This window comes from Hyposmocoma kahamanoa, unplaced genomic scaffold, assembly GCF_003589595.1.
Source record: "Hyposmocoma kahamanoa isolate Upper Pololo Valley unplaced genomic scaffold, ASM358959v1 63, whole genome shotgun sequence".
In the NCBI taxonomy this organism is placed as follows: Eukaryota; Metazoa; Arthropoda; class Insecta; order Lepidoptera; family Cosmopterigidae; genus Hyposmocoma; species Hyposmocoma kahamanoa.
The window spans coordinates 4,752,272-4,773,308 of record NW_020653851.1 but is presented as its reverse complement, the minus strand read 5'-3'; the positions used below and the strand labels follow the sequence as shown (position 1 = coordinate 4,773,308).

Below are 21,037 nucleotides of genomic sequence, written 5' to 3'. Positions count from 1 at the left end.
TGAAAACCGGTGTACAAACCACTCGACCACGGTGGTCGTCAAATGAAAATAGAATTTTAATTTCGTGACATGTAGTACATATGCTTATTTTGCATTGCAACTGTACAATCGGTACCACTATAATATACGTATTTATGTAGTATATATAACGTAACAAACACGTAACCTAATTTAATTTTATTATTAATTGGTAGAAACTAATGATATGCGCTGGGCAAAATTATTTCCTGATTTTAGTTTTTGCTGCATGTAATGAAGAAGTTGTGGTTTCTGTGGTACGAATATAGCTTGCTGGATCGCCGCATCTAATTATTGAAAAGGTTTATGCTATTTATGAATATTTTAGTACCAGTACAGCTCCATGTGAAAGAGTCCCTCCAGAGAAAAGTCCTTATAAATACCTCCTTCTGCCGCCAAGTAGTAATGCGAGGCTTATCACTTTTTTATATTATGTAGGTAGCAAATAAGCATACGACTCGCCTGATAGAAAGCGGTCATTGTCGCCAATGAACGCATGCATCACCAGCGGCGTCACGAGCGCGTTAACCCTTTAGGACTCTTCTCAAACTCCTTTTGAAGGACTCCATGCTGTGTTCCTGCGGGAACCCCCAACACGGACTTCATTCCACAACCTAATTGTACGTGGGAGATAGCTACTCTGAAACCATACAGTACGAGATCGACTCGGTTCCAGAGCGTGAGGATGGACTCCCTGCCGGTGGCGAGCGGTGCGATGATAAAATGTTGCTGTTGGCATCATGTCAAGCAGTTCTTCAGAACATTGGCCATTGTACAGGCGATAGAACAGACATGGGGAGGCAAAATCTCTCCTAGAAGACAGTGATTCAATATCGTTCCGGTTCTAAAGGGTGGTAGTAAAACTACAGGCACATGCATCGTGTCAACTTCATGTCTCAGGGTGACGGGTGCAGTTGTAATGCACCTCAGATCCTAGCAGCTCCGTGTGCCACTGCTACTGACTACTTGTTAATTTCGTCATTTATAACATAAAAATAAATATTGTAACAAACATAACGTGTGATCGTTGTTGAAAAAAAATCCGTCCTCTAGAGATCCGTCCTTCGGAATATATCCTTTATCAAAATGCCGCAGGGTGTTCCATGACACTATCAGTAACAACAACAGATGACCGTGATAGAGGAAGACAACGGATGTTGACTAAACTGTTATTGGTCAAAAGAGCGAGCGAAGGCTCTTAACCCTATAATATTATTGTTAACGTTATAACGTGAGTAATGCAATCAATGTTTTGTAAAGTATTTATTACGAAAACATAGAATTGACAGAGTTGTTAGGGAAAATGTAGTTACTTTGGATACTTAAACCACAAAGCATAAGGCAATCCATGCATCTTCTTAATAATTATAAGCGGGCAATTTTAGCGGGTCTGAGGGCGCCCAGGTGGACGAAAGCTTCTGGACATTTCAGCCCGTAGGCGTGCTATAGGAAATCCAGGAACATGCCGATAACACGGAGCCACGTTGAACTATTGCACTCTTCGTCTTAATCAGCGGATTATTTGTTGTAAAATATACTTTATATTACATATTATACACACATTTGTGGATTTGGTTAAAACCTGTACAGAGCCGAAAGTTATGGGAGTCAGGGTCGATGAGTAGAGAACAGTCGCATAGTCGCAGAGGGAAAATTATTTAAACGCCGCTAACGGAATTTGCAGGTCAACTTCTCTCGATATTATAAAGCCGGGTTAGATGATAAAAATATATTGTACTGTGTTGCGAAAGCCTGTAGATCTTTATATAAAAAAAAAATGTTTCGTTTAGAAAATTCTTCGAAGACGTATGAAATTCTCAGCTTGATTTAGTGTTCCACAGGGAAGTGTACTGTAACCTACATATATTAGATTATACACAAAGACAGTTGTGAGGCAGATTGCTATCATACGTCATCATATAAACATAGTCAAACGACTACGCATATACGTGTGAAAAAATCGTACACGTGTATTATTTGCAGTGTACAAGTGATTAAAAGCTCGTGTAAATCAATAATAATTAGTATCAAAATATACAGACATTTTTAATTCTTAGCTATACATTAGAAGAAAGAAAATGTATTCGTTTTATTAACAATATCTTCGACACCTCTCAATCATTTAGTTTAATGAAGTGTTTTGAAAATAAAAAAACTTAATGTACTTAAATATCTTTAATTCTATTTGTATAAATCGTGTCTAAATACTTGTTTGCATTGAACTTGAGGATGATATCGGATTCCATCGATTATTGTGCAAAAACACGCCTCCATTTTATTCGAGGCAAATTTATTATATTTCCATTTTTTGTGTTCAATAGAGCTTACTTTTGAAGTTCTATAGTAACGCTTCAATGTATGTTGAACATTGCGAAAATTATAGCATGGTTTTTGTAAAGCAGATATAAAATTTATTAGTCGTTTGGTTTTTCGTACGGAAATGGTTTTTGTAATGACAATGAAGTAATGAAATAGACGTAACTTTTGTAAAAATAAAAGATTTATTTAAATGTTTATACGCATTCAACATGTTAATTATTTGGATTTTCAATTACTAATAGGGTTCCTTTGAGCACGGGAAAAATTATAAGAGCTGAATGTAGACACGAAGAGAATTTTCTTTTTTTTATTTTGGCGAATTACATTTGATATATATATATTTGATGATATGTACACGATCAATAATAAACGTAATGAATTTTGTACTTACGACTTTGCTTACAAGTAATGGATGAAGTTTTATTTCAGACATTACTATCTAGACTTAACGATGCAAATGCCATAACAAATATTAAATTTGCTCATTTACAATGATTTATAGTTAATGTAGAACATGACCATTAGTATAAGGTATTAAGACACAAATAAATTGTCGCCAAGCAAGCCCACTCATAGAAAGCAACAATTATTTATTGTACATACGCCCAAGGTCGACTTCTAAGCCGGATCCAGTTCCTTACTAATATAAATAAGACTGCAGCTATTATTAAGTGGTAGCATTTGCACTCGACGTTATCGTAAGTTCTTTTATTTAGACTTACGATAAAGACAAATTATGCCCATTGTCTAATAAAGTTCAGTGCAAAAGAACATGTTTCATGAACCAATTATAAATGGATTTGACATTTCCTCACAGTTTTGTCCAAATACGATTAGCAGTTCTTCTTCTTTGGTAGTGAACCACACATACTCGCTCAAATTGCAATCAATCGTGACAAACTAGCACGTCACTTTTTACTTAAACACATTACATGCGCCATTATATGTTGTAAAAGCAGTAATTTAATATCCTCAAAATTTGCTAGTTATGTACTGTACTCATTAAGTCATACCGCAGTATCGTCATTTACAGTTTAACTGTGTATGCTAAACCGTGTACTAAGTTAAGCGGTTATGGCTAATTGTATTGTTTGTGGAGAGATATTTTTACAACACTGAACTAAATATGTGTGTATCCATCACTACCAGGGTACAGGCATTATTTAAAAAGAATAACCTTAGTTGTAGTAATTTGTGCACATCTTTTTCTGACAGGAAAATTTATTGAACCCTATAGTAATAATATATATAGTAATAAATAGTAATACTTTTATCTCTTTGTTTCATTAATGTTTTCTTATAGTGTAGAAAAAATCTTGCACTATTAATTATTGCAGGTTTCTAGGTACTGAACAGCATTCCTAATCAATAGCTTTAGAAGCTTTGACACGGATACTGAACTAAGCTTTTAGTTGTCATAATTAATTTATTAGGAAACAGTTCAAGGATTAGAACTAATGATTCATTTTGTTACCAGTTTCGTTTATTTGTTAGGTTATTTCAAGAGTTATTGGTAGCGTTCGTTGATAAAACGTGACTTGATGTAAGTAAAAAAATAGGGAATCAATACAGCTCCATGTAACTCGCCTATTATAATAAGAAAACTTTCAACGTACACTCATGCAAGTTTACATATTTTACTTAATAGTTAGTAGTAGTAACTTGTAAAAATGCTTTAGTTGGTAGTACTTAGTAAACACTATGTACGTAAAAAATGTACAAACGATTCAACTACTTAACAAGTATGTAATCAAACGCATTTCTCAATTCTAAAATATAAAAAGTTATTTTTGATAAGCAAAAACTGATTTGGATCAAGTAACATTAAAAATATAGTGCGAAATAAAATTGCAGACAAGGTCAATATGTCAGACAGACAGTCAAAATTGTGAAATTGACCTGTTTGTTACAGGTGCTCTATTCGAGCACATTGCACTTGTTGTAAATATTTTAGTATAATGAAATAGTACGAGTAAGTATTAAAAGCATATTTTTTGTTATTAACATTTCGATTAAGAAGTTTAAAATTTATTCGTTGTGTCCCAAACGTACATTGATCCAAATGATCTTAGAAATCTTTTTGTAGATAAATAAATTTCTTACCAGGTGGCAGTTTAGATTTGAGCATGTCCATAGCCACGACGTTGATGATCATTACCCAGATGGGACACTCCAGCAAGTCACTTTCTGACTTGACGAAAGCTATTGCACTAAGGCATTGCGTCTCCAGCCTTCGGCGGTCGGGATATGCCCTCCGTAGTTCTCTGTTCACATTTGACTGGAATTTCTTCATATCGAATAACTGGGAACAAGTAAAACATAAAGTTATTGACAAAATATTAGTAAACCACAAAATAAAAATCGCATAAAGACGAAATTGAACGGGTAGAATAATAGAATTTATAATTAACTTACGACTGAAGTTTTAAAGTACAATGTGGTGACATTGGTAAATCTGCATAAAATTATAAGAAAAATACTAAACTAACCCTATTCTAACTAAATCTAACTAAATCTATTCGCTCAAGTAGCAAAATAAACACTGAAAGAAACCGTCAAAGACATCGATCGTGACAAATCGATTTATAATAGAGAGGAAGTATGGAGAAAAACGTCCAGCATTTTATAGTTTTAATTAAACATACACAACGAAAGTAGTCCAAACAGACGGATGGACCAATAGATTAATCAATGTATCGAGATGTTATCGAATTAAGTGTTACAAAACGGAGCAACACTTAGTAATGAAAAGACAATCGTCGATCAAACAAACAAAACAAAAGATGGATGGAAGCCTGAGTAGAACACACGCCGACAGAAAAGTAAAAAAAGTAATGTCAATAACTTTTTATAAACTTAATGCGATAATAGATAATAGAGGTAGAAAAAAAAAAACAATTGTGCTATGACGAGCAGTTTCACGAAGAATTTAAAATATATTATTTAGTAGTAAATAAATATTATGTATATTCAGCTTTCTTTTTGGTTGTGTAATGTGCCATGTGTACTTATAAAAATTCAAAAAATATTTTTTTAAATAAGGAATAATGCCGACTCAGCAATTGAAAGTCAATGTCGAGACAATCAACGATGAAAAGAATCAATCTCCACAAGATGAGAATTCCAGAGATAAAAATTTATAGATAAAAGACGAAGAAGAAGACATCGGTCAACTTTCACAACGCGGTTACCCAAAACTGATCTCGAAAATGCAAGTCAGGTAGATGCACCGAAACCGAACGAGACTTATGAAGTCGTTACATAATCAGTGCACTCTGCAGTCTTGCATCAAGACGTCAAACGACGGTAGACATCGAGTAATTCGATATCATCGATCAGATCTTGAATCCGGCTTATGGGAATTTACTAATCTAGAACAGTTACGAAAAACTGACGAACCAATCAGACGTTTTGGAATTTAATATTAAATGAATTGGAAGAAAATCAGTAGCTGCATCACGATCAAATTAGAGTATTATTAGGTATATAGTATTTTTACACGTGTTCCTATTTTGTACAATAGTCATATCTTTATAACTTATTATTTTATGGATTTCAGAATAATATATTTATAAAAAAAATCTGATTGTAGTGATTCTAACCTTGGCTTTCTAAATATTTGTAAGTATTTATAAATATAAATAATTAATAATTCGTCTAAGTTTGTCCATTTACCTGTGATGGATGCGAATGGTTTAGAAGAAATATCATCCTTGTTCTTATTGATTGCAGCAAATCTGTTTTGGGAGTTTTAATCATTACCGGAATGGCCGTATCTCCATTGTTGTCTTATAGCATTGTTACGTCTACAGTTAATTGGAAACGTTCATCCATGATGAATTATATTGTACTTTAAGATTACTTTGCGGGTTAAAACAGAAATTTTGATAGTATGTTTACATATACAACGTGAAATCAATAGTTGGAAATTATGAATGGGATAATTTATAAAAAATATGTTGACGTTTCAAAATTCACGTAGCTTATTGTCAAAGTTTTATACTTTAACTCTCAACAATATATTTTTATAACAAACAGTGTAGGTATTCCATAATAAGAAAAAAGCGTAGGAATCAAGACCTCTAAACCTGTATTAAAGCAGCTAGGTGACATGGCCTAAGATGATAACATTGTTTATTATTATTTTGGTCACAAGGGAATTCAGTGTGGGAACAAGCAGATCATACATAAAAATCTCAGGGATCAACCAATTTCAACACTCAGTATTGTTTCGACAAAATTGTATTTTTAATGAATGCTTTTAAATACGAGATACTAATGCAATGTTCCATCTTGATTCGTTGAAAACAATTTCAGTGTTGAAGCTTGCAGCGTAAAATATAAGTATTATAATAATTTTCTACGCAAATACCACCGTCAATGTAAATTCGTGACCCGTTGTAATAAATATGTTTGCAAGAGATGATATCGAAAACTGAATCGTGTCTAAAACACAAATACTAAGTTAACTAAGCATAACGCAAATATCTATTACAATACCCCGAATAGACATGAAATAGTTATCACAATAGCTATTAATTGAGACTTGAGTCTTTGTTTAAGGTTCGGTTTGCCCGCGGACAATAGGCTCTTTACTTTCTGCAAATTCGCTTTCATTGCTCCCAAGGAAATAGTCGGATGCAAACAAATAAGTGAAGCAATGACCATTCTTTTCCTTACTTGATGGCGCTATCTTCTAGCATTGTTCGCCGACTTACGTAAAGAGTAGTTAGTGCCGAATATATTAATCAATTTGGTACATTTCAAGCAGGAAATAAGATCGTTTAGAGAAATCGAATAGAATGATTCAAAAGTTGCGTTGTTACGAGTATGTATCTTTTGAGTAGCGAAAATATGAAATGGTTGAATTGCAAAATTTACTAGACTCGAATTATTGATAGAAAAATAGTCCAACTGGCAAATAAAAAACTTACAATAAAACAAGATGACAGAAACCACTACGAAGTTTAAAGAGAAATAAAATAAAAAGATGAATTTGAAGATTTTTAACTAGTAGGCACCTTTGCGCGTCAACGAAAAAGAAATTATGTGGCAATGTCATGGTCAATGTGAACCATGCCTGAGGCGGTCGTGATGGACCACAAATGACTGCAGCACAATGCAACGCGCATTAGAGTAATGTTCACTTCGAACGGTGGCTCGCTGATTATTGAATTTAGTAATGACGACATATACGGAAATTATGGGGGAGTGACAAGTGAAGAAATCGTCACTAATGTTCATGTGAAGTTATGACTGCGTGTCTTGTTTAAATGACTGACAGATTTCAACGATCCAGGATATCGTTAGAAAGGACAGTGAAAATACATCGGTATTTGTTAAAATGAAAATACTACTTAAATATGCAAATCACACGGAAATCAACTTTTACCATCAAAACAGACTCAATCTAAACAAGCTATAGGGTTGCTCAAGCAACGATGAAATTAATAGAGCATGTTTCGACATCGTGCTCCATAAGTGCTACCATCTCAACAGAAAATTATTACTCGTAAACACTCATTTGCTTTCAGAAAACTACTAGCACGATCTTCTAATTTATTACCTAACAAGCCCTTATACAGAACAGAACAGGGATTAGAATCGAATGAACTTAACTTCTTGGAAGGCAATGGTTAAGTAAAGAGACTGCAATTGGAAGAAGAAGGGTAAATGCAGATTGTTATAATTTGTATAATTAGATGCATCTATTGAAATTTGACTACCGAACATGGTAATCTGTGACAAATTACACACTGAATATACATAATTGCTTTCTATAATACTAAATGTTGCTGAATCTGATTCAATAAAATTTAACACAAAATTAGAACTTTTTAACTTAACAAGTTCATAACACATTATTTTCGAAGTGTTTAGATTCATATGGAATGTACTCAATCTCTAGACTCTAATTAGACTCTAATCTAAAGAAACTATATGAGTTTGAAGATAGATTTATCTTAAAACTCATATAGTTTCTACGTGTCTACAGATGTAGGTTACATCAGTTGATGTTAAAGGATAACAACAGTCGTAGGAATTCTCTTACCTTGAATATTTTCTCCTGTTCCAACGAGTATCCCGGCAGCTTCATTATGTCCTGTCCTATCGCCGTTTCCTCGTTGCTAGTCGCTGCTGTACTCTTCACAAACACGCTACTCTTGGAATAGCGCCTGATGAGTATATTGCCGGCATCGTCCATTTTTATTTTGACGCCCTAAAACAATAAAATACATATTCCGTTAAGAAAAACGACATCATCTTTCGCTGTCTAAGGTATTATCTGGGCAAAAATCTAAAATGTTATAATATTTATTACTATTTGTCTTTTCGGAATGTATTATTATAATCCATTCACCTTTAAATGTAAAAGTCAATAGACTAAATTGAAATTCTTGTAAGTACCGTTTCCATTGATTCAACTTTACAATCTCGTTTACATTTTGGTGTATGATTGTGTTTAGTATCAACATTATCTTCAAATGCAAACAATGAAATTTACATTTTAATTTACAAATTGAACACTCGGACAATCACCTTTAGTACAAAAACATTGGGCATTTGTCTTCAACACAAAAACGGTTACTGGTGACGTCATGATTGATGCTCTTATCTTATGATCAACAGATACAAGGTCAATGGCTCAAGACGTTACAGTTTTTATTATTTTAACACCATCCATCTTATGATTTATGACATGTTATAGAGTACAACAATAGAATAGGTTCCAATAAGCATTTGAACTATGACATCAGCAGCCTTTATATCGCTGGTGCATATCAAAACGGAGCCATTGTTACGGAAATTTAAATTTTAAGAATTAAATTAATATTTGTATAAAACGCGGAAGATGGCACAAATAATGACTAAATGAAGATTGAGATCATGGATGACGCGGTACAATTTGGAGACCGTAAAAACTTTAGTATTAATCTTGTTGTCCATTCTAGTTATAGGCAAAGCATTATCCAATTACAACAAGCTATTTTTTATTGCTTGTTCTATCGAATTATCAGTTCCTGAGACTTTTAATAACAAGGGTAGGTAGTAATAATACGTTTGAACGAGACTATAGCAATGACAGGTAACCTTTGACTGTGCAACCTTGTCCTTTAGAAAGCAAATGTTGCATACACACTGTAGCGTTTGATCTGATAAATCTGTTGGTATTCAGTTTGACGAATGTGTTTTGGTGGAGATATTTCCTTATTCGTTAGTGTCTTATATTTTATCTGGTTGGAAATCCATTAGTCGCAATTAACTTTCAAATTGTCTTTATTTTTATGAACTACTAATCTCATTTTGGTGGTTGCTTGATAAAAAATTCTTGTCATTTCAACTAATTCTACCATAGTCATTAACAACTACCCTTACGGATAGTTTTGGAGATCCTCATCCTCTATGTAAGTTAAATATAGGTTACGTTGCAATCTTTGTATAATTTTTCAATTATAAATATAGAACAGCTCTTTTGATATCGACTATCATTTTGGATTTATGACCTATAAATACTGAAAGGAAAAGCTGGTTAACATTTCCATCAATAATTAAAGTAATCATTTCAAAAGTGTTACCTGTTTAGTTAACTGCGTCTTGATGGCGTTAATTATTGTTATGACATGTATCCTGGCTCGCTTTAATTGCCTACATTCCCGGTAGTGGGTATTGCTTAGGAAATGTGGTAACTTGGCCACGTAATGAAATATATAGGATAATAATAAGTTTTGACAGCAAAATCGATAAGTATATTGGATTTACTTTTCATTATTTTATATTATATAGTACACATAATTCGAGCCACTACGCATTTTCAGGCACTACGCAGTTTCAGCTTAGGGTACTGAAGTACCCTAAGCTGAAACTGCGTAGTAGCTTAAACAATGTTTGATTGATCAAAAACCATTATAGCAATTTATTTTTTTTAATTTATATAGCAATATTGAAACTAGTATACTAAACGTCTTTTCCATAAATCCTTGTTGAGAATTTGGATTTACAAAATGGGGAAAATCTTTTCTTCGATGAAAACAATATTTTTGTATTCCAAAAATGCGAGGTGCCTCGTATTTTGTCCGGGAGAATATTTTGCAATATTTCTGAATGCTTGATGCAGTGGGACATGATTCGGATAAGAGATTTTATAAAGTTTAGGTCCTTAGAATGCACCTTGAGGTACACCCGCTACGTCTCATAGCAACTAAATGAAATAAAGATTCTATAAATATACACGTATAATATTACGGATAGAAAGATAAATCTCCTAATTCGCCTTTTGTTCCTACCCAACAATATGTAAACAGTTTCTAATTACAAAGGCGGATAGTAACAGATATTGCCGGCAGTGGGAAGTGTAGCAAGCGTTGACGAAACCCGGCCCAGTCGCACGTCAGTCTTGAATGCCTGAGCGGCGCCCGCGCGTGCATAATGAATTCATCGAGTTGGCCAACATTGGACAACATAAGTACACGTGTACTGGTTAGATTTTCGGCTTACGGTACTAAAGTTCTAGTACTAGTTCAGAGACAAACGGCTTTCTATCATTACACGAACTAGCCTCATAAAACGTTTTCGAGAATGTTATTTGCACATTGTAATTGAATGATAAATTAAAAATAGAAACGGAAAGTCATTATTGTATGATTTTTCAAGTATTGGTACAGTGTTATAAACTTATAGTATTTGAAATGTCTCTGCAATCACTGTAAAGTTGTTCGCATTCAAATCACGAAATAAAACACAAGCCATATCGAATTACAATATAAACCCTTTCAAAATTGGAACCAGAGCGTGCGCAGGCAAGTGACCTCTAGTTCATAAATCATAAAACATTTGAACGCACGCTTTGATCCAAGAACTAATATTAGATACGGGTAATAAAATTTTCTCGTATTATTCTCATTAAGCTCCCGGCCTTTATTTATTTACGTTGCAGTTGATGTGTACAAATAGAGAACAAAAAATACGTTTGTCAATAGTACTAATGATTCAATGAATTTATCATTAAAATTCTTTAGCGTAAGAAGCAAAAACAAATGATATTTACAATGCTCAACAATGGAAGATTTGTTTTTAATGTCCGATTTCAAACAGCAACATTTGCACCTAACAATGAATTTTATAAATTTGAGTTTTTAGAAAATATTTTATTTTGGGAAATAGATTTTGTTTTATTTTTTATGGTACCAAGTGGCGGGACGAACAAGCTGTGCGCCTGGTGGTAAGCGACTCGCCTATTCACAACAGTTGCAGCGCCATTCAGAATTTTAAATCGCAAAGATCTTATGGGCACTGCCATTGCGCCCGTCACACTGAGACTTAAGTTAACAAGTCCCATGTGCCTGTCATTTCACCAGCACCCTTACCCTTCTAAACTGAAACGCAGTAATGCTCACATTACTGCTTGGCCGCGGAAATAGATAAAGATACTGAAATATGAGATAGGAAAGCTTATAAGAATCAGCTAATCAACGGACAACCAATAAACAGACACAATAGAATATAATAATGATTAATGATAGTCAGTATGCATGTTGAAATGACTATTCGCTAAATTTTGCTAGCGATACGGAAGAATCATATGTAATTTATTTACAACCGTAAAAACTCTATAGTATCCGCGCTGATGTTTAAAGGCATCCCATTAAATATTCGTTCAGGTCCATCTTTACTAAGCATCGAAAATTGGTGTTTTTGTCTACTTAAAATTACGAAAAATCATATATGGGTCAATAAAGTTTTTGCCGACACTGGGCTGTCCCTAAATTTTAAATAAAATTTTAAACTTTGCTAACATTTGTTCTATAAAAATAAATGTTCAATTTATGTGTTGTCAAAATCTAAAAGCTATTAATTTTTCCCATGTTCCCCATATATTTGTAAATTCTGTGTGATTTATAAAGCAGAAGACGAAACTTTTAATGGTACCTAATCTTGAATATTTTCTTGAGATTGATCGTATGAAAAATCATTTGATTAAATATGATCATCGAGTACATACGACAGAGATAATAGTAATAAAAATATAAATCAAATGGCTTTTTACAAAAATAAGGTGGTAAAAATTTGGCAGACAACGCAATAGAGACAGGGATATGGAAAAATTTAGGGTTTTCGCGAATACTTTCAAAACCGAATTCATAAATGTTGCTGCACGTCACTATATAATATACACGTCACTATACATATCAATGGCTTTGTAGAATAGTGGCCAATCTCAAAAGCATCTATTTAATCAGGAATATGGTTAACAACCACAAATAAAATTTAGCATTTTAGCATTCCTGAAAAGTAGCGATAAATAAACACATTTCACGCCCACTTCCCATTATAGAAAGCAGAGATTTCAGCTTTCCATTTGCTACGATCCTGACATACATCTTTCAAAATCAAAACAAACGACTAGTATATAACGCGTATCATCAACTGAAAGTAGGATCATCAAATAGCGCTTTTTATCCATTCACCACAATAAGGGAAACAGTTCGCGTTCGATTTATTTTTGTCTATTGTGTCAATGTTTAATAGACACAACTCTATTTTGTTTCTTAAGCGATGATATGATAATTTTAACAAAAGACTTTTTTTTTTAATTTTGTATTACTTTTTTTTAATACCAAGTGACGGGACGAACAGTTGTGCACCTGGTGGTAAGCGACATGTTTATCCATAACAGTTGCAGTGCCACTCAGAGCTTTAAATCGTAAATATCTTAGGGGCACTGCCATTGCGCCCGTGACTCTGAGACATAAATTGACAAATCCCTTAAATTTGAAAAATTACTAATTTTACCAGCACCCTTATCCTTCTAAACCGGAGCGCAGTGCTGCTCATATTATTGCTTGGTAGCAGTTACGTTTACGTTTGTATTTTGTGTTTCCTATGCATTAAAAGTACGTTTATTGTTAACAATTCATTTAACTTCTTCTATGTCATTTTCTATACATACATTTACTACGGAATAATGCTTCTATAATCCTACGACTCCTTTTTACGTAAGGCCTGATTTCATTTGTCCTTTCGTTAGGCCCGATTCGCATTCGCATTCGCACTTTGGCCTTGTATTAGACGGCTCGTTAGCATCTCAGTTGAATGTCAAAACTGTCTATTGTCTGTTTGTTTCCGACTACAATGGATACATGCTTGATTTTGTAACTTGTATCTTGTTGTTCTGCTTCCTGTACAAGTGATACCATTGTAATGTTTGAACTTTTTAATTATTATAAATTAGACTATTACGTATATTTTATATATTAATTAACTTTCGAGGTAAGCATATTATATATCTTTTTAAATGACATCATGTCTTATTTTTCCTTTTCCACGATTTCGTTGCCTAGTGTAAATGAAATTTCGTATTTTATGGTTCCTGTACAAGTAATCCGTTGTATTGTTTAATCTTTTTATGTATAAATTAGGGTGTAGGGTATGTTTTGTATATTAATTAACGTTAGATGTGTCTAACCTATCTTTTTAAATGATTTCACATCTTTTTCTTTTTTCACAGTTTCGTTGCCTAGTATAAGTGATATTTCAACAAGTGTTTTATGCGTTAATGACTTTAAACTTATTTTTATTAATTTATTTAATATGTACAAACAAATCAGGAAATGTCGCTCTGTACTGCTTTGATTATACTTTTTAATTTCGACTCCACCCACACGAATAGTTCTACCAAATTATTACCAAACCAATTAACGCCTACAAAACACATAACCTTTAACTTGAATAAGTGGATTAGGTAAGGTCAAGTTAACCTCTCTGAATATCGACTGTGAACTGGCAACCGGTACTCTCTCAATTGTGACAACTTTACACGATGAAGAAAAAAAAATTGTTTGCGTCATTTATATACCGTCTGGTTTAGTAAATAAAAATACACAGTGTATGTGTAATAAAAATATTTAAAAACTATCAGATCAGAGAAAAATAATCAGATGCTATATAAATGGCGCGAATAGTTTTTTTCTTCACAGGCGAAGAAGAAAAATAATTAGATGTTTCAGTAGTAATTAAAATGAGACTGATCTAAATTCTCAGAAGCATGGAGATATGATCTAAATTATCCACAAGAGTTATCATCGTTTTACCATTATCGTTTACCTATGAAATGGTTACATTGTGATTTATTGGTACGAATGTAGGTATTTAGATAAAAGATGTTGTCGAACAGATTATGTGCAGAAAAAATAAGTCTACTAAGATTTGACTAAAGAGCTTTTGATTGTTCCATATCATATCTTGAATGGCATTGCTTTTGTAATAAAAGTACACTACAAGCTTAAGTAACTTTGTTCGAATAGAAAAAATGTAAATTCATTAGATCCACTTAACGATTTTTTCCTTTCTGGGTTGTCGCATTAATTTAATCGTTTAATATTCCACTTAAATTTATTTCGAAGATGACAAACATTACTTGATAAACAAAACAGAATGAAATAATTGTAACTATTCCATTAACTTCAATCATTTCCGTGGTGTCATTCAGTTGAAAAAAATCATTTGTTTTGAGGTCTCATGCCTAAATTGCTTTACTGTAATGGTCAGGCGATACTACGAGTGTGGGCGTGCACGAATCTTAATTTTTTTTAATGGTCATCTCTTAATCACCGTTACGTCATCGATGATTTGGTAACGTCACAAAAAAATCAGTACCTCTGTTCTAATAGACTTATTTGGCTAATTCTTGATTGCATATTTGTTAGTGAGCTCATATCTGTTTTTGGTGCTACCTAACTCACGATTTGGATATTTTATCTTTGCGCAGGTTAAGAATCTCAATCCGCAATGGGTATTTGAGTATACGTTATCGTTTACATTCAAATACAATATCGTTTATATATATATTATTATTCGTTCGTCTACAATATCCATCACCCCCTTTTTGAGTTTAATAATCGTCTACCTTATTTTTGTTACACTTTAATGAGTTATTTGGATTATTTATTAAGATGTTGCTTTTTCACAAAATTGGATTTTTTTAAATCTTAAAATAAAACATTAAATTACAAGGCTTTTGTTACAAACTGGACTGGGCAGTTGCAAATACTCTTTGATATTGTATTTTTTTATTGATCTGCATGTTCAGTGTATCAATTGTGCACGGGGTCTGTTTTTTGCCTACTTCAGTTTTTCTGTAATATATTCTTGAATTTCTTTACGTTAAGGTTGATTTCCCCGTACTCTTCAACAGCACCTTTAATTCTTATTTTTTAATTTTTATTAATTACCGGTGTATTTCAATACTTTTTTTATAATATCAAGTGACGGAACGAAATAAATAAAATAAATACTAATGCTAGTTACGTGCAATTTACCTGTCCTATGTGTCTCTTTAATTCATCTGTCTTCGGATCTCTGTGTGGGTTGTCGAATCCGCATAAGCCGATTCTGCAAAGAAAAAAAAAACAAAATCAATAAAAAAACAATATTACCTATTCAAAGTAAGTGGTTGTACTATTCAAATCACGAACCATCGTTTTGATTTTCGAATAGAGTGGATTGGCGCCAAGAAAATGTAGACGTATAAAAAATATTATTCCATTGTTTACATTGCATTAAAAATTTTAAGAATTATTTAGTTGGATTTATATTCAGATATGTCACTTTGTTTGTATACTTTTATATCCTAGTGGAGTGGCGTAGAAAGAAAATAGAAATAATTTTTAATTCAACATTAAGAACCTTACCGCTTAGAACAGATGTAAAGAAGATAGCAGTCAACGTTCGTTAGCCGAAATTAACTTAATATTAAGCACATCACAATAGAAAGGAAACTAAAATAGTTTTCTAAAAAGAGTTAATAAACACAGGAAATAGAAAAAAGAAAATACAACTGATGAAAACGTAAAACACAAAGCTATAATCATAAATTACGCCAAGTCATAAGATTTTGGTTATCATGTGACCAAGTTGCAGAATGACAACATTGGAATTTGTCCTGCATTAGTATTGCTAGTGAGAAACGTTGGAAATATTGTTCACAAAATCTCTCCTTGGCAGTGGCCTGAGAACCTCGACGACGGCATTGACATTCATGATGAATCCTAAAACATGCAATGCTTACAGATTAGAGATTTCTATTGCCTTTGTGGATATGCCGTTTCTTGTAGTGTTCAATCTTCTATTCTTTTATCGTAGTTCTATCGATTTCTTTTTTTTGTTATAAAAAATAAGTGTAAAGATTGTTGGTTGGCCAAGAGTTACAGTAAGTACGCGACAGATTATAAATGCTCTAAACAGATATTGGTGGTAAAAAATAGTAACCTGCAACTTAGAAATATAAAATCTCATTTTGTCATTATATGAGAGGTAGCTTCCAATTTGGAAGATCACTTTCAAGGCTTTATAGAAAAATAACGCAATAAAAAAAGTTTATATTTGAAAATATTGTCGACAATTTCTTTAGTTGATATCAACACTAGAATATAGTTGCTATTCATGGTGTTTTTACTTCAACTCTTGTCGAAAGTTGACTTATAATGTTGGTGTTTTTCATTCTGATTTTGTATTTGTGGTGGAAATCGTTTAGACAGTTTATTCTGTATATCGAAATGAAAGGATTGCTTTTGCGTGATTTGTTTCAATTGAAATTACTTCCACCTTTCATTGTAATTTATCAATCATATAATGGTTCACAGAGAACTGTATATATATGCGTTTTCTATGCATTTTAATGTAAGTATTTCTATCACGGCAATTTCAAGTCTCTAAGTTGTATATATTGTGTTTGTATTCATGTTTTCTCTTATTACGTCTAGGATCTTCTTCATCTTCATTTAAATAGCAATACCTCTTGTTTCTAAACAGTTCTCCATTTTTATCATAACTCTTTCGTTTAGACTTTCCTATCTTTCTATATTTGAGTCTCAGTATCTATCACCAAGTTATGTACTACCATTTATAATAAATTTGCATTTATGTAGTCATCAGCAATTCCTAGGTACAAATGTCAGCTATTTCACTTATTAAACTAAAACTTGACCCACATTTCTTTACATAGAAGTATCACTTGAGAGGTCACACTGAATATATACTTATTGAAACTTAATATGCAGTTGCGAAGTCACGTAAGGTATCACGTATTATTATTACACGATTTACGTCGAATTATCACCAATACAATGTTCCATGGTACACGTAGAATTTAACAATGACATTTTATTTATGTACTTGACATTAGAAGTAATGATGTAAGATGTATTGTGGATTTGTAGGTTATGTAAAGTATGTTTAATAAGTTCATTATCATCCTATTTAAAAGCTGTGCTCTTATAGGTAGAGCCTCCTCCATTCCTCACGATCCATAACTAGCTGCTTGACCTCTTAATACTTGCTTACTTCGACCTTCTTTTTTATTTGTTTCAAAAATGCTATTTTTCTCTCTATCTTTATTATTATATACTTTATTTCTATCTTTTCCTCAATTATAACTTTTATAAATTCGTCGTTACGTAACTGATGTCCAAACATTTTCCAACGTCATTGTTTTAAAATTCTATAATCTCGCATCCATACACCACATCTTTTCCCTAACTGTTTTTAGAAGTCTTCGTTTGTTATTTTCTTTCGCATCATATTTTAAAAGACTTTAATCTCTCCCTTTTTCTGTAATTGTCCAGGTCTCGCATCCATACATCGAGGTACTAAATCCATACGTTTTGATGAATCTATTGTTCAATACTATAAGTATTTTTAAGGTAAGATTTTTTTTAAAGTCTATTATGGTCTATCTACTTCTATATAAAGGGAGATTAATTATTATTTATCCAATATACTCCAATAATCTTATACTTTATGTACTTGATATACCTTCACCCGCATACTGATGTTTGTTTTTATAACAGTATACAAAGACAATAAACCCTTTTGTTATTTCGTAAGTAAAAACGTTGACTATCATCACAGAACCCTTCAAAACTTCTTGGATGTAAAATTACAACAAAGTTATTGGTTTTATATAAATGAATGACCAGGGGCAAACCTGATATTTTGCTGACCGTCGGCCATATTTGTTTATATTTTTGGTCTTTTTAAAATGAACGTTCGAATCACGACTACCTACAGAAATCGTGAATAAAGTTTAAATATTTTTAATGGAAATGCGTAATTCGATACACATTTTCATTAATCAATGATAAGGTGTCACTAAGTTCTGTCCTGTTTAAAAATTAGAATCAATTTACTTAGTGTTATTTCTTGTAAATAATTTGCAGTAATTACACGCAGTAACGGAAATTCCAAAATACAAATAAATATAGACGTTCGCCTTCAAAGCCTTCGGAAAAAAGAATTATTATGCTTGTTGACGATTTTAATGTTTAATACATTTTACGGAACAAGGCGTTGATCTAGCAAAATTTACCTTATAGGTTTTGTTATAATTATTTGTATTGGTATGGATTCTTATATTTATTTTTTTCATTTTTTTAGCGACCAAATATAAATTTTGGATATAAATCGTATATGTCTATTCAAACGAATCAATGTTTCAAGGTCCCCTGGTTACCGATGGCTCCGAAACAAATATATGCGGTGTCGATCCGAAAATATCATTTTCGAGAGATATAATATTATATATATATATCGGAATCGCGATGAAACATAGAGATATATAAGAACTCGATACAAACTTATCTTTATTTTCTACGTAAGAAAATGTCAAAGTACCGAATCAACATATTTACACTCCACTACTGATCATGGGAATCGTCTTAAGAGAGAAAATAAGTGACTAAAAATAGTTATGATTATATTTTCTACACGTTATCATTTTAGTCGTAATATATTATACTATTGCGGGATTTCAAAAAGTTATAATATGTTATATTTGATGATCAAACGAATTTCTTTTATTTTACAATACAACGACGAACGGGACGAACATGTCGTGCGCCTGGCACTACCACTGCGCCCGTCACACTGAGACATAAGTTGAAAAGTCCCGTGTGCTTGTAATTTCACCAGCACCCTTACAGTGCTCGAATTTATGTATACGTGAAGTTCGATCGTAACTTTATAATTATGATCGAACTTCATGTATAGATAAATTCGGAATTGAATTAATACGTATACATGAAACTGCTTTTATAAGCAGTTTCATTCTTATCGAATTATTCTGGTTTACACATTCTAGCTATGTCTCCAAGCAACAAGCTTTTACACGAATTTTTAAAGCCAAAAAAAATGTTTTATACTGTTTCTATTAAATTAAATAATACTAAATATCTACAGCAAATTCTCAGTACATTCGAGAAAATCAATCGGTCGACGAACCGCCGGCGCCGGCGTAGTGAGCGGTGGCCTCGACTACTGTGTGTCACTGCGCACAAAAATCACTATTAAATTTTTCATTTCATTAGTTTCACGATGTTTTTTTCTGTGACGTTCTTTTTTAGCACTATTTTTTACTATGAAGCTTTGATGAAGTGTACTATTTCCAACTAAGAATTTTGACAGGTTGTAAATATATTGCAATATTTAAGTACTGAATATCATTATGTTTTATCATATATATTGTACCGAATCGCAGCAGTCGCTACAAATCTCTTTCGCATATATTTTATGGTCTCTTTAAGTTTTAGTTTTATGTTTAAATTCTAAATTTAAATGTAATTGTTTTTGGCCCCTTTTCTTTACTATTGTTTCTGTTTCTTGATGGACAACGGTTTCGTTATAATTCGGTTTTTGGGGTAAAGAAAATTCGAACAAACGTTATTTCGGAAAAAAGAAATTCGAGTTTGTGATAGGTTACCCTAGTGTAGCCATTATCTTTGAGTCATTGGTCCATGATGTAGATGTATGTATGTTATTTTCTGTTTTGGAAAGTATTTAGTAATTGGTGTTCAAGTTTTATCTAAGCGAGTTAAAAAGCATCAAATCAGAAAACGAGTCTACAATGAGAAAATTAAACCTTTGCGGTCACAGTTTTCTCATCACAATACGATTGCAGTAATAGCAGACACCGCAAATTAAACTGAGGTACTGATAGTTTAAATATTTAAGTGTTTAAATTCTGATAATTCTCTTATTTCATAAAACAATCACAGCGGTTTGAAGCTGATATTAAAAAGAATTACGTACTGTTTATCATCTACTAGTCTATTATTATGACCCTCTGCTGGGCAAGGGCTTCTCTTCTCGACTTCCACGACTCTTTTTTTCCGTTCCTTAAGGCCTCTATATAGACGATTCCTTCATTCGATCGCTCGTCACCATAATCGTATCGATATGTAGCTACTCAGTTGGCGTTCAGTGTAATCGTTAACGTTAGTCGATAACTTTTTATCCTTAAACAGAGAGTTAAAAAAATCACATACTTAATTTTCACGTAAGATCACATTTGTCTTTATTATACCAATAGGGCTAGCACGACAGTGCGCGACTTGCGCGAGAGCGACATAAAGCACGAGTTGTCTATGTGAGAAGTATCTCGCGCTTTATATCGCTGTCGCGCAAATCGCGCCCTGTCGTGTTAGCCCTACAGGAGTACGAAATACAATATTGTTTTACGAATTAAATTCAGTTTGCTTATAAACTGGGACAGTCTACAACACTTATGGCCTTACCCATGGCCCATTTGATTATAGATTAAAGCCTCAAACTCAGACCATAATAATCTAATTAATCACCTTTGTTCCACTCTCATTATGTTAACCAATCAATCCTTCAAGGTAATACAGTACTTCCTTTGTTCCGATTT

At 32.8% G+C, this 21,037-nt stretch overlaps 1 protein-coding gene across 3 annotated transcripts in view; it reads right to left on the bottom strand.

Annotated features, from left to right (window-relative positions):
- Positions 1-21,037, bottom strand: part of LOC113229884 — a 215,438-nt gene that overhangs the window by 27,430 nt on the left and 166,971 nt on the right. For all 3 annotated transcript variants that reach the window (XR_003310446.1, XM_026463570.1, XM_026463569.1), the window contains exons 4-6: positions 15,654-15,726; positions 8,390-8,557; positions 4,441-4,639 (exon numbers count right to left, since the gene is read on the bottom strand). Coding sequence is in view for 2 of the 3 variants with exons in the window: in XM_026463570.1 (XP_026319355.1) it covers positions 4,441-4,639; positions 8,390-8,557; positions 15,654-15,726 (440 nt within the window). In the remaining variant the exon portion in view is untranslated. The remainder of the gene's footprint in view (positions 1-4,440; positions 4,640-8,389; positions 8,558-15,653; positions 15,727-21,037) is intronic.